The 12,164-nt window shown below is 36.2% G+C and overlaps 1 protein-coding gene across 1 annotated transcript in view; it reads right to left on the bottom strand.

Annotated features, from left to right (window-relative positions):
- LOAG_17334 (talin 1) overlaps nt 1–8,615 on the bottom strand; it is a gene marked incomplete at both ends in the record, with an annotated part of 20,845 nt that extends 12,230 nt beyond the window's left edge. The window contains 16 exons of the mRNA XM_020449992.1: nt 1,894–2,118; nt 2,191–2,322; nt 2,449–2,619; nt 2,965–3,090; nt 3,339–3,618; nt 4,210–4,450; nt 4,629–4,809; nt 5,653–5,850; nt 6,046–6,267; nt 6,461–6,592; nt 6,778–7,102; nt 7,191–7,339; nt 7,535–7,735; nt 7,912–8,070; nt 8,173–8,270; nt 8,468–8,615. Coding sequence (XP_020306408.1) covers nt 1,894–2,118; nt 2,191–2,322; nt 2,449–2,619; nt 2,965–3,090; nt 3,339–3,618; nt 4,210–4,450; nt 4,629–4,809; nt 5,653–5,850; nt 6,046–6,267; nt 6,461–6,592; nt 6,778–7,102; nt 7,191–7,339; nt 7,535–7,735; nt 7,912–8,070; nt 8,173–8,270; nt 8,468–8,615 — 2,988 coding nt within the window. The remainder of the gene's footprint in view (nt 1–1,893; nt 2,119–2,190; nt 2,323–2,448; nt 2,620–2,964; nt 3,091–3,338; nt 3,619–4,209; nt 4,451–4,628; nt 4,810–5,652; nt 5,851–6,045; nt 6,268–6,460; nt 6,593–6,777; nt 7,103–7,190; nt 7,340–7,534; nt 7,736–7,911; nt 8,071–8,172; nt 8,271–8,467) is intronic.
- Between the last annotated feature and the right edge of the window lie 3,549 nt (nt 8,616–12,164).

A 12,164-nucleotide genomic window follows, 5' to 3' on the forward strand; every position in this document is an offset into this window, starting at 1 on the left:
CAAAAACTCATCAAACCAGATAATTTACTTGGATATGAAACAACTACCACGGTCCATAAGCTTTATTTTACATTACTTATTCGAAGATAAACAACCAATAACTCAAAAGTTCGATCACCAAAATGTTTTACTTTACTAAATTGCTTTTTGGACATGGTAAACAACTTGAAGTAACTCAGTTTAAGTAACTGAAGCTATTCTTTAAGACCGAGTGATCAAGATTATCGTTAACCTAAGCCAGTAAAACAAATATGGAGATAATCTTTTCGTAGCATTTTATCTATCTTTATCTAGAAAATTTCTTTCATCCACCAAACATTCTATCAAACAACAGTAGAAAACAGTTATGTTAATGTGATAAACATTCTGATTTTGGAAATAAGGGAGACTTAGCAGTACCAACGGCAATAAAAAAGTTAAATGACAATTCATAATTCATGATGGAAGATAGAGAAGTCCACCAAAAATATAGATCAGCCAAGAAAGAGTGAAATGCAACTGGGAAAGGAAATAGAGAGCTGGGGGGACACAAATAAATCAAATCAGGATGACATCATTATTAATGCAATAGTAAGGAAGTTAAACATTCTAGAAGTGGGCATTAGAGGGATTAAAAGAAAAGTACCTTAGTATAAGGGGCCAAGAGAGGGATTCAAAAGAGTCGTAATAATGTACGGCACTAGGAAAAAGAAAAAGAAATATAATACAAAGACTGCAATAAGAGATACAGGAAGAGGTCACATGATATTAGCATCGTAAATGGTAACAGATCAATTGAAATTACAAAAAGCAAATCATGAAAAGGGGAAGGTAGTGGATGGATAATGAGTGGTCAGCCAATACAAATCACGAAGTAAGCAAATTCCAATTCAAAAATAATTCCCCAAAAAGTTGTTATTTCTTCCCCTGTTTCCCTCAGTGATGGCGTCCAACAGACACGAGATGATAATTACACCGATCCTGCTTCGATTTGTCTCGTCTACAAGAGAGTTTACTTCGAAGGTACACTAGCATTTCTGTCCTATTTGTAAAATTTTTAAAAAGTAAAGAACTAAGTCGGCTTTTTCAAAGCATAAACAATTTAAATAATCCGATTGTCTTCCGTATAATACTCTTCGTAAAATACTTTCTAAAAATTATAGTATTCCGAAACACTACACTAGCAGTCAGTCTGACAATACATTCCGGTCTGAGAATATACAATACATTTCTGATGCATATTCCTCAGTCAGGCTTTCAAGTTACACTGTTCTTTGAATAAAATATAAACTACAGGGTGTATCGTAGGTTATGTTACATGTGGAAAAAGATGAGAGGTAACATAAAATTGCCATGAATAGGATGAAATATTTTGAGGAGAGTAGGGCATGAAAAACGGGAAAGTGGGGCATAGGAAAGTGAGAAAAGATGGAAGTAGGGGGAAAAAAAAATAAGAAGGAGCTGCAAGCAAGCAAAACGAGGAAGCTTACAATAAATAGAAATTTCAAAGGTAATGTGTAAAGAAAAACAAACATCTACTAGCTTTGATCAGGATTTTGTCTTCCAAACCAAACACAAAGGAGCAATCGAAGTGAGAAACTGGAAATTTGAATGAAACACAAAAGTACCTTTCCGACACCTTGTATCAATACCAAGTATTAAATTTTCTTTGATACTTGAATTCAGTGCATAAAACAACTTCCTTCGATGCTCCATTCTCTAACTCAGCACTGCTATTACTTATGGAAAACATATATTTTTCCTTTCAAAACCACTCGACAAACTTTACAATTATCCTTCCTTAATAGCGCTTTCTGCTGAGCTCCGACATGACACCAAACAGCTTGATGAACAAAATGAATTATTCCTGATCTTAGATATGAAATGAGGAGAATAATTCCCATCCTAACTTACCTGTGTCGTATCACGAATCAAACTGCTTTGAGCACGAAATTTTCCATTAGGAGATCTAGCAGCCTGACTTTCGCGGATGGATGCAATGAGGGGTGGTACTCGTTCTGCTGTTTCTGTACATTCGATGATTAATGTCTCCGTTACTGTTTTCGATTGAATATATGGCTGACAAGCATTCGCTGCTGCTATAGTTTGCGTCGCCGCGGCTGCCGCTTGTTTTGCAGCCTGCAACACTTTCGGAAAACATGTATTTACATTGCAATTGTAAATTAAAACCCTTAAATATCAGAAATAAACCTGTTCGAGATGTCCCATGATTCTCTTAGACTGTTCCTCACTGGTTGCTTCGCTGGTGACCGTTACCAGCTTTTCAGCAGCATCGCGTAACGCTACTTGCGACTCAGCTGCCTGTGGATGCACTTGACATTCCTGAGTATAAGCATTACATTTTCCATGTAGATTCAGTTTGCAAGTTCTACCAGAAATAAAATACTCCACAGCACATTCAAAACATGTATTTTGAAGATAACTATATAATCAATACAATGCAAATACTTTCGTAGCATCGATCATTCGGCTGGTAGCCTGTGCTACTGAACGAGCTGCATCGAGTAAGCGATCACGACGCTCCGGTGCGCGATCCGCTTCTGCTTCCATCTGCTCAACTAATAAGCGACTATGGCGTATTGCACTCTCACCTTGCCGCACCATATCTTCCGTTGGCCCCTGAAATTTGAAAACGTTTAGTCTAACTGTTAAAAATTAAATAATTTTTTCCTCTAATTTGCAAAGGTATTTTGGCATCAAAAGTAACATTAGATATAAAACAAGTAAAACTTGATAGAGTGAAGACACTGTAAATCGATGAAAAGACCATTTACAGGATCATTCCACAGCTTTCTACGGAAAAAAAATGTATGTGGTGGAAGTGCAGGTAAGTCCGAATTTCCAAAATTTAGTAAACTAAGTTGAAGTGCAACCATATTTCAATAGTAATCAAGGGTACTGCAGTGTATATGTAAGTAATCTATGCATACAACACACAAAGGATTTCAACGAGAGAAAAGGAACCTGATATGTAATAATCTTTCTGGATTGATTTAAAATTTGTTCGTATTCATAATTTTCTTGCGTTGTACGAATTAACTTCGGTGAAGTTTTCACATGCAAAAGTAAATCATCCAATGCTGCTGTCACCTTAAATTAGTACTGCCTATGAATTAAGTCGACAAAATTATGCCGAACAGTTTTAAGATTAATTCTTAAAACGTTCCATTCACAGTTGAAAAAGTGAAATGCTGTCCTACTACTAAAACATACTTAATTTTATTACTGATATTACAAAATTACGCTTCATTTCCATTGGTTTGATTCACTTATTGAAAGGAGTTAAATTCACGGTTCAGAATAAGAATTATGTTGACTTCAAGATCTTGAATGACTACCTGTCGAGAAGCTTCATGAATATCAGTAAAGGATTTCTTTCCATCACCAGTGGTTCGCGAGCATGCATCATGTGCATTTACTAATAGGTCCTCCACTGCATGAGCCACCTGTTTCGCAGCAGATGTTAATTGTTCCTGACACGCAGGAGAATCGATAGTTGGCGCGACGACTCGAGCACAAGCTACCAATTGAGAAGTAGCATAAGCGCACTGAGTAGCAGAATGAATCACTTTGTCTTGCAGTGCTGGTTCTTCGCATTCAGCAGATATAGTTTTAGCCCTATAAATATTGGCCTAATTGCATATCTTGAAATCTCAAAAACAAAAAAAAAAAATTTGTGGGTCAGAATCACGAAATTTTGATTTTGTTATGCTATATTAAAATAAATATTATTATGCTAAATTAAAATAAATATAAATAGTAGCCCTTCAAACTAAGGGTAAGTTGACATTATTTTAAAAAAGCGATGGGTCCTTTTTCGGACCAACAATCTTCTTTTACTTCTATTTTTTAATTACTCATCCGTTACTTACAAAAAGAAAGCGAAAAAAAATTAGTCTATGCTCTAAAATGCTTCCCAATAAGAAAGCAAACTTCACTTTTTCCTAAGTATATTAAAAGACAATTTATCACGAAAAAAACCACATGCTGCTCTCAGTTGTTTATACTTTCCAGTGAGCTATTATAAGTTCCATAAACCCTCAAAAATTCCTCTTCCAGAAAATTTTCAGATTTGGAGCAGTACCGATGCTCTACGACATAGAATACATAATTTGAAGTGTCGACACGAGATCAGTTTAATACCACATGCTTGAATATATTTCCTGTAGAAAAGTAAACTCCGTCTATAACTTAGCACTTGAAACTTACCGAAGTACGAGTTGCGCCGTGGAAGTGGCCACATTTTTTGCACGCTGCACCAAACGATCGTGGAATGTTCTCACTTCACTAGTTGGTTCATCTAAGGTGTTTATAACAGCTTGTGAGAAATCGCCAACACGTCCAGCAGCAGCAAGTACAGTTGTTCGTTTCTCTTCATGCTCCGGATTGACTGTATTTAAGAAATCAGAAAAAGCACCACACAACTTTCGAGCAGCATCTACCAAATCACCTAAATCTTATTCATTTTAATTAATTTTGAAGTGTAACGAAAGAGTCTTGATCATTGCACAGTATTAATGAGTTGATACGACGCAAGAAGAGAAATATTTTAAAAACTGTTCCCGAGTAGTGCAATCATAACTTTCTGAAGTTCTTGTAATAAAAGAAATGAATTACTAGCATCATACCACGCCGTTGTTCGTCAGGCATCAAGGCAGCTAATTCACGTACTCCGCGACCCATTTCGGGCATATTCGATCCAATGGTAGCTATCGCTGTACCAACTTTCGAATCCACTTCGTCTGTAACTGCTGTCAGCTGTACAACTTGAGCCGTAGCAGCGCCCATCTGCGCCAATTGGTCGCCCACCTGAATAAGTTTTTATTAGCGCTTTAATTCGAGAAATAGAGCATAAACGAAGTATCGTAACTTCAAAGCTGGATTCTTTTCAGTCGATCGGACTGAATCGAAGTGAGCAAAAAAGTAAGACTGCTTGAAATGACTTCACAAACAAAAGTGAAAAAAGTACTATGAGCTTAAAGTACAAGGAAAAAAAACGATACCAAATAGTTAATTCTGCAATTTTTTAATATAGCTTGCAAATATTATGATGACTTTGAAACACACTATCTTTTATTGCTTAATGAGTTTGCTTATTCTAAAATAGTTCGATGTTAAACGTCAGTCATCACACTTCATCCTCAAGACTGAACAGTTGCAGTCTTTCTCTTCGCAGTATAGCCAGAATTCTGCCAAATGATTGAAAATTACGCTTAACGTTGGTACATTTTCAAAGAAACAGTCCTTATCTTTAGCGTAAATAAATTGATTTTATACTATGATACTAAATTTATGGACTTGAACAAAGATCTGTACGCTAAGAATTTGTGTAATGATGAATTGATAAAGTGCGCATATCAAAAAAAAAAGACTGCGGGAAATGTTTTCCGGTTGAAAATGAAAAATGAATAAGAAGTGACAAAAAAAGAGATGAATGAATCAGTAATCTTTGAAGCAAATGCAGATTCTACAAACAAGTTTTTATGAGTTTGTATGCTATGAACAGGTAAAACCAAATGCGTGAATAAAATTTCCATATTCTCGAACCATAAGAGAAATAAGTGTAAAAACATTAAAATTAAAAAATAAAGTTGAGAAGGAATTCCTGAGAACACTAACAAAGACATGTAAAAAGAATAAATAAAAAACTACCTTTTGTTTTTCGACCTCTACTTTAGTTTCAATCCAACGCCGTGAAGTGGGATCATCGCTGAATCGTGGTATCTGGATCTCTACAGGCTTCTTCATTTCTTCTTCCGCAGCTTCAACAGCACGTATTGATGCTTCAATTGTACCAATTAGAGCTCGCTGAGAGCGTTCCTGTGAATCGACTATACGTGGGCGCTGACCCTATAATGTTCTTTCATTTCCTTTCTGATGGAACCTTAACGTAAAAGCCGACCAATGTCAATCCCTGCTAGTATTTGGGAATTGCTTTCCAAAGCCTCACATAAATATGAAGTCATAGACTTATATTTATTGAAAAAACTTGGAATTACATACTTTATTTTAAGCTTAGCAGTCATTTACATTTATATTCCTTACTTTTGTAAGTTGTTGCTGAAGGATCTGTCCGCTTACGGCACCATACTGTGCGCCATTCAGAATTCCCCTCTGCCCAGGAACTAAACCACCGGGAGTTCGTAAAACACCTGGAATAGCAACATTGCCTTCGTGTGCAAATCCTTCGCCAATCTGCCCATGTGCGACCAGTGTAGCACGAGCCGGCGCCACGACATCTTCCAACATTGTTGAACCTTCATCACCCTGAAAAACATCGAATAAATGACCCTTATAAATTTACTTAATTTATCGAGGACATTTATTGAGAACTGCAAAAAATCAGTTTCATAAATCGGCAGAAATAAAAGTTCGAGTATGACAAAATCTCTGGAATGATAATACCAAAGTAGTAAACTTCATACATAAATGAAAAAAAAAGAAAGTGAATGAAGTAAACCTCTATGCCAACGTGATCACAAGTTCGCTTCTTTCTCAAAATGATGTCAATGTAACCAGCAATCAGCTGCGCAATTTTTTCACCATCCGCCGTTTGTACGGAATAGTAACCATCTTGATAGTCACCGAAATCCTTAAATTTCTGACAGATTCTTTTCTGTTATAAGTTGAAGAAAACTGCTCAAGGTTCAATATTTGTCCTTTTGTCCTTTACAGAAATGACCATAAAAGCTCCCTATAACAAATTAAATAAGAAAAAATTCAACATTTCAATTGCAAATAACTGTTTAAAATTAACGGGAGAACTTGAAATCTCACCAATGTAAATGTTTTAGGTGAAGCAGCCCATCGTCTTACTTGTTCCAGTGGCCATTCTTGGAGCACTTCTTTGGTTTTCTCATCCATCCTCATCACACATTCTTTATTTACACCCAATAATCGTGGTACCAACTTGTTCTTACCCTTCATTTTCTCCTTCACCACAAAAAATGTCACGCCATAAGTAAGCAAAGAACGGCACAAGTGGACATATTTGCTCTTCGCATCCAGTTCATTTTTTCCAGCTAATTCACGATAAGCATCCATTACGCGCTTTTCGTTATCCTTCGACTTTACATATTCCTTTGGTAAGATTTCGCGGAAACTGCAATTGTTACGATAAATTGCTTGTTATAATTAAAAAACACGAGGTCAGGAAAATGCTGAAAGGTAAAAATGAAACCAGAGCTTACTCTAAAAAGTTAGCCCTCTGCCGATGTTCCTGAAGATCACCGTACTGTATTTGACATTGCAAAGCGGCCAGGTTGCAAGCCATATCGCGTGTGACTGGGTGATTTCCTTGTAAGACTCCCATTTTGCATTGCTCATATAGCAAGTTCAGCTGCACAGGGTCGCGACAATCAACATTTGTGTCCGAAAAAAAAACTTCCGACGCAAGACCAGCGTTTCGTCATCAGTTACCTAAAAATTATATTAGTGAAAAGACGAGAATCAGAACCTTTCATTCCATGGAACTGCGTATGCAACGAAAAAGTAAGCACCAGTGTAAGTGTCAAATAGCACATGGTACACCAACCGATTGTTCACGCAGAGTTTTACCATGATCAAGCCATAGCAACTCTTCATCAGTATGCAATTTAGCTCGCAGTTGCTCCATTTTTTTTTCCTTATTTCGTCCAAGTGTGCCGAAACCGAGACCACGTTCTTCGCTTTTCCCTCTCCTTTCTTCCTTTAGCATAACTGTTGAACGCCAGTCTTGATCCAAAGACTGCCGCACCTGAAACACCAATATAGAAGAACCCTCTTCAAAGAAAAAATTTCGCATCTGCTGAAATAAATTGCACATTCAAAGCCACACATGTTCCATAACCTTAATTATATGTCATTAATTTTTTCTAAAAACAGCGTAAATTGAACCAATTATATGTAGATACCAGAAGAGTTTTTGCTAACCATGGAATATTCTTCATGATTGCTGATACCGATTTTGGAACATACAACGACCATGATTTCACCCATTGGCTGACTTTCATCTACCATTACTGTTTTCACAGCACCATCCAACATTCTTACTTTTAGCGGCCGAATTTTCTTTTTGTATTCAACTGTGTCCTAAAAAAACCGTTTTGCTATTACTCGTAGTCAAGAATGTTCCTTGCATGAGCACCAAATAATTCGAATGCTGTTAACCATAAAGATTCTAAGTAAGCTTACTCCGCTGCGAACTAAATAATATTCTAAAGTTCGACCATTCTCCATCCAAACACATTTCGTTGGGTCTTCCTCGAGCCGAAACAGACCATATTCCTTAGCTGGAAATCGAAAGAGATTTATGAAAACATCGCAAAGAAGAACAAAAATTCAGTTTAGGATAAACTGAAGGAAAGGCTGCTCTTGATGAATTACTGTTTATAAGGAAATGATTCTACAAATTCTCAATAGCGAGAGTGACAAAGAAGTGAGAAGGGAATAACTCGAACAAAACAGATTTTTGACAAGAAAAACTAACGGTTAATGTTATTTCCGGACACTTTTTCTCGGATAATTTTACACGCATCGAAAACGAGAGTAGTCGATTCGAATTGCATTGCCTTCTTTAGTTGGGATTGTTCGTCTCCTTGTCGTGACCAAACTACGTTTAAAGTTATCACACCCATCGTCTTCGCTCCCACTATTGCTGCCAGCAACCTCGATATCTGCAAGTGAAAGACTCAGACCGATGGTACTAAAAGATATAAAAGACAACAACACTAACACGATATCTATGTCGGAATTTCACGGGTTTCCTTGGATCATTTTGCAAGTAAAGTCCATCAATGAGAAGTAACACATTTTTGCATGATATCAATCGGTTACAGTTTTACATATATTCCACAAATTCCCGCATAATTTTATTTTAAAAATGACCTAATCATTCTAGCATGAACGACGCAAACATATAAAACTGCTTCTCTTTCACTACTTTCCTAAAAACCCATCAGCTACACTGACAATCTGATCATGAATCCAAAACATAACAAACTCGACTTTCGAATTCGTTCACTCAAAGCATCCGCAGAAGTGGTAAGTCTATAGGACAAGAGGAGAAGGCGAATATAAAGTGTCAGAATGATGAAATGATGAATCATCACAAATCTCATTAGTAATCAGCTGACAACTGATTTCACTTAGACATGAGAGCCATGTATGGACATATTGCAAATCTGATATCATCCATTTCCCAGCATTTTTTATTGCCACCAACCGAATCTAATGACATTACTATATCAAAACAATTTCTAATTCTGAAACAAAGAATATCTCACGATTTATTTTCCATCTCTGTGAGCCAGCCGTTCGCTGAGTAAATGAATTCTGATCAAGTTGGCTGGTCAAGCGGAAAATATATAAAATAACTATTTAAGAATAAAATTTCCTGCATTATTTATTTACTTCAAGCGCTAAAAACATATGGTTGAAGATATGGAAATACCATTGTATTAAAGGTTATGCACAAATAAATTGCATCAACTAACAGATAGGTTGTTTGAATGAAACAGCAGTCATGAACCTGCAAATAATACATTGTATGCAGCAACTTATGGCGACAAGATATCCTATATAATGAGATTAAAGGAAATATTAAAATTGTAAAAAAGTATAAGAACTGCTGAACAAAGTTAATGGCACAAAAGAGCGCGAAGATACACGGATAGGTTATAAGATCCCCTGCAGAACAAACATTCAGGTTATATTCTGACCAAGTCCTTCGGATGGTCGACAAGAATTTTCATGGGGGATTATCGAGACAACGACTAGACGACGATAGGAAGATAGATGGTATTGTCACAAAAGTCACCATGTAAAAAACGTGTAGCTTCTGAGGATTTTAGAGGGCAAAATACATGAAGTAAGCACACAGCAGGTACTATTGTAAAAACATCGGCCTCTCCCTAGATGCGACAGAATGAACACGTTAAGCGAATTATATAAGCCTTTGTGAAAGATACTCGCTCCTGATTCCTTTCAAACTGCCATCGCACACGCTACGAAATTATGGTGTCCATGAATCTGAGAAAGCCATTTTTACGTTTTATATAAACTGGGTGGTTGCAGAGATAACGGACTTCTCGATGGAGAATTACTGATAAGAACAGTCGAGATCAGCAAGCTCGTAATCAGTTGATTTGTCATTCACACGTGCACCAACGTAATCCCGTAGATGGATATGTTAGGTGATGCTACTCTGAGTGCGTATTACGTTCATGGCAGATCACTTGAAAGAGATGAAGGAGAAAGAAAGAGTTATTTGTTAAGAAAGGAATAATGAAGAGGAAACAAATCCTCTTCTCACTCCAATCCATCTTATCTTAACTTCATCACACAACAAAAACTCAAGCTAGCTATTCAGCATAGAGCGAAATGTTTTAAAGATTACAAGAGTAAGCAGACGAATGGAAGCACACCTCAGCCAGAATAAACGCCTACGAGGAGTGTGTGATGTGGTGATAAAGAACTAGCAGCTATCTCAAGAGTGGTAGCAACTTTTAAAAAGGTACAGCTGTCTTTATGGACAGATTCACGGGAGAATCTTCCATACGGATATTAGCAAGCATTAGAAGCAAGATGTGGTCACAACAGAAGATACATTTTATCCCTGCTATAAATCTCATCCAAAGTCCTATAAACGAAAGAATGTTAATTGCGGGAAGGACAGTGCAGTACTCATGTCATGTTAGGAACAATTGGAAAGGGAGACTTTCGCTAGGGATACAATGGAAGTGCAGGAATGTTAGCAGCAACAGTGCAAGCAGGACATTACAACATGTTGGATAGTTGGTTAGATGGATGATAATGCTGTAAGGTTGCGAGAAAAGCGAGCGGTAGTGTCAGTCTCAGCTAATTTGTGAACGAACCGCCGTTGTTGCTTCTGCTTCTGCTGCTACTGCTGCTGCTGCTGCTGCTATTGCTGTTTAGCAGCGGTGGCGGTGAATTAAGCTTAGTTAGCTAAGCTGTTTGTATTCGGGGAGTGTAAAATGTGGGGGTTATCATCCCAGAATGATATCTTGTGAGCTTAGAACTATTTACTCGAGCATCTTCCACTCCAACAAATAGAGGGATGAATGGAACGGACAGAGAAATAGACAGACGGACACTGATTATGTATGCATACCACTTCTTGGTGTTTAAATGGAGGATAAGAAACACTTTTGATTCTTTATGCTAATTATTCATCCAAAAATTACAAATAATGCATCAGGGATTGCTTTATTGATCATTACTATCTCATAAACATGTGGGACATTTTCAGCCAAAATTTTAGATAACTTATTTAGAAGGAGTAAGAGAGATATGTTATTGGATAAGTTAGGGATCAATTTTGAATATTTTAGTGATTGATGTGAAATTTTGGATCAAAAGTATATTGGATGTTTCACTTTATCAAGGATCAAAAAAACTTATCACAGATCATATCAGGAAATAGTATAAAAGAACTAATTGCCGGACCATTTTATTTCATCCTAATTTAAAAAAATAAAAAAATAAATCAACATAACAAGTTTTGTTTCGAAAAAAAACCATCGCCATTTTTTGCAAATCTCTTAGCATAATCATTTGTTCAAATCTTAATCTATCGTCCATAAATGAATGTTTTTTTTTTCTTGTGTGTGATCCATCAATTTATTAGTATTTTTCTCGTTCATATTTTGCACTCGAGTACTTTAAAAGTTTAGGATAAAGTAGATACCACTTACAGATTCATTTACAGAAGTGTGTCCGTTTTCATCATTGACACTAATCTGCTTCATAACGACTAATCGAAGGAGGTTTTACACAGCTCAGCTCAGCTTAACGTAGTGTCTCGCGTTTGCAAGCAATGAAATGTCACAATTAAATTTACTATTGGTTGACATGCAGTAGCAAATGTCTATGTGAGAAGCAACTAATTTTACATAAATTGAGACGTAATAGTAGAGGAGAGAGGCGGGTGTAGGGATGTGGAAGGGGCAGGGAGCATAATTATTATGCTAATTCATCAATTCAGGGAACACTTAATTAATAATAATGATAATAATAATAGTGACAATAATAATTAATAATAATAATAATAATAATAATAATAATAATAATAATAATAATAATAATAATAATAATAATAATAATAATAATAATAATAATAATAATAATAATAATAATAATAATAATAATAATAATAATAATAATAA

The sequence above is a fragment of the Loa loa genome (assembly GCF_000183805.2).
Source record: "Loa loa unplaced genomic scaffold supercont3.62, whole genome shotgun sequence".
Lineage (NCBI taxonomy): Eukaryota > Metazoa > Nematoda > Chromadorea > Rhabditida > Onchocercidae > Loa > Loa loa.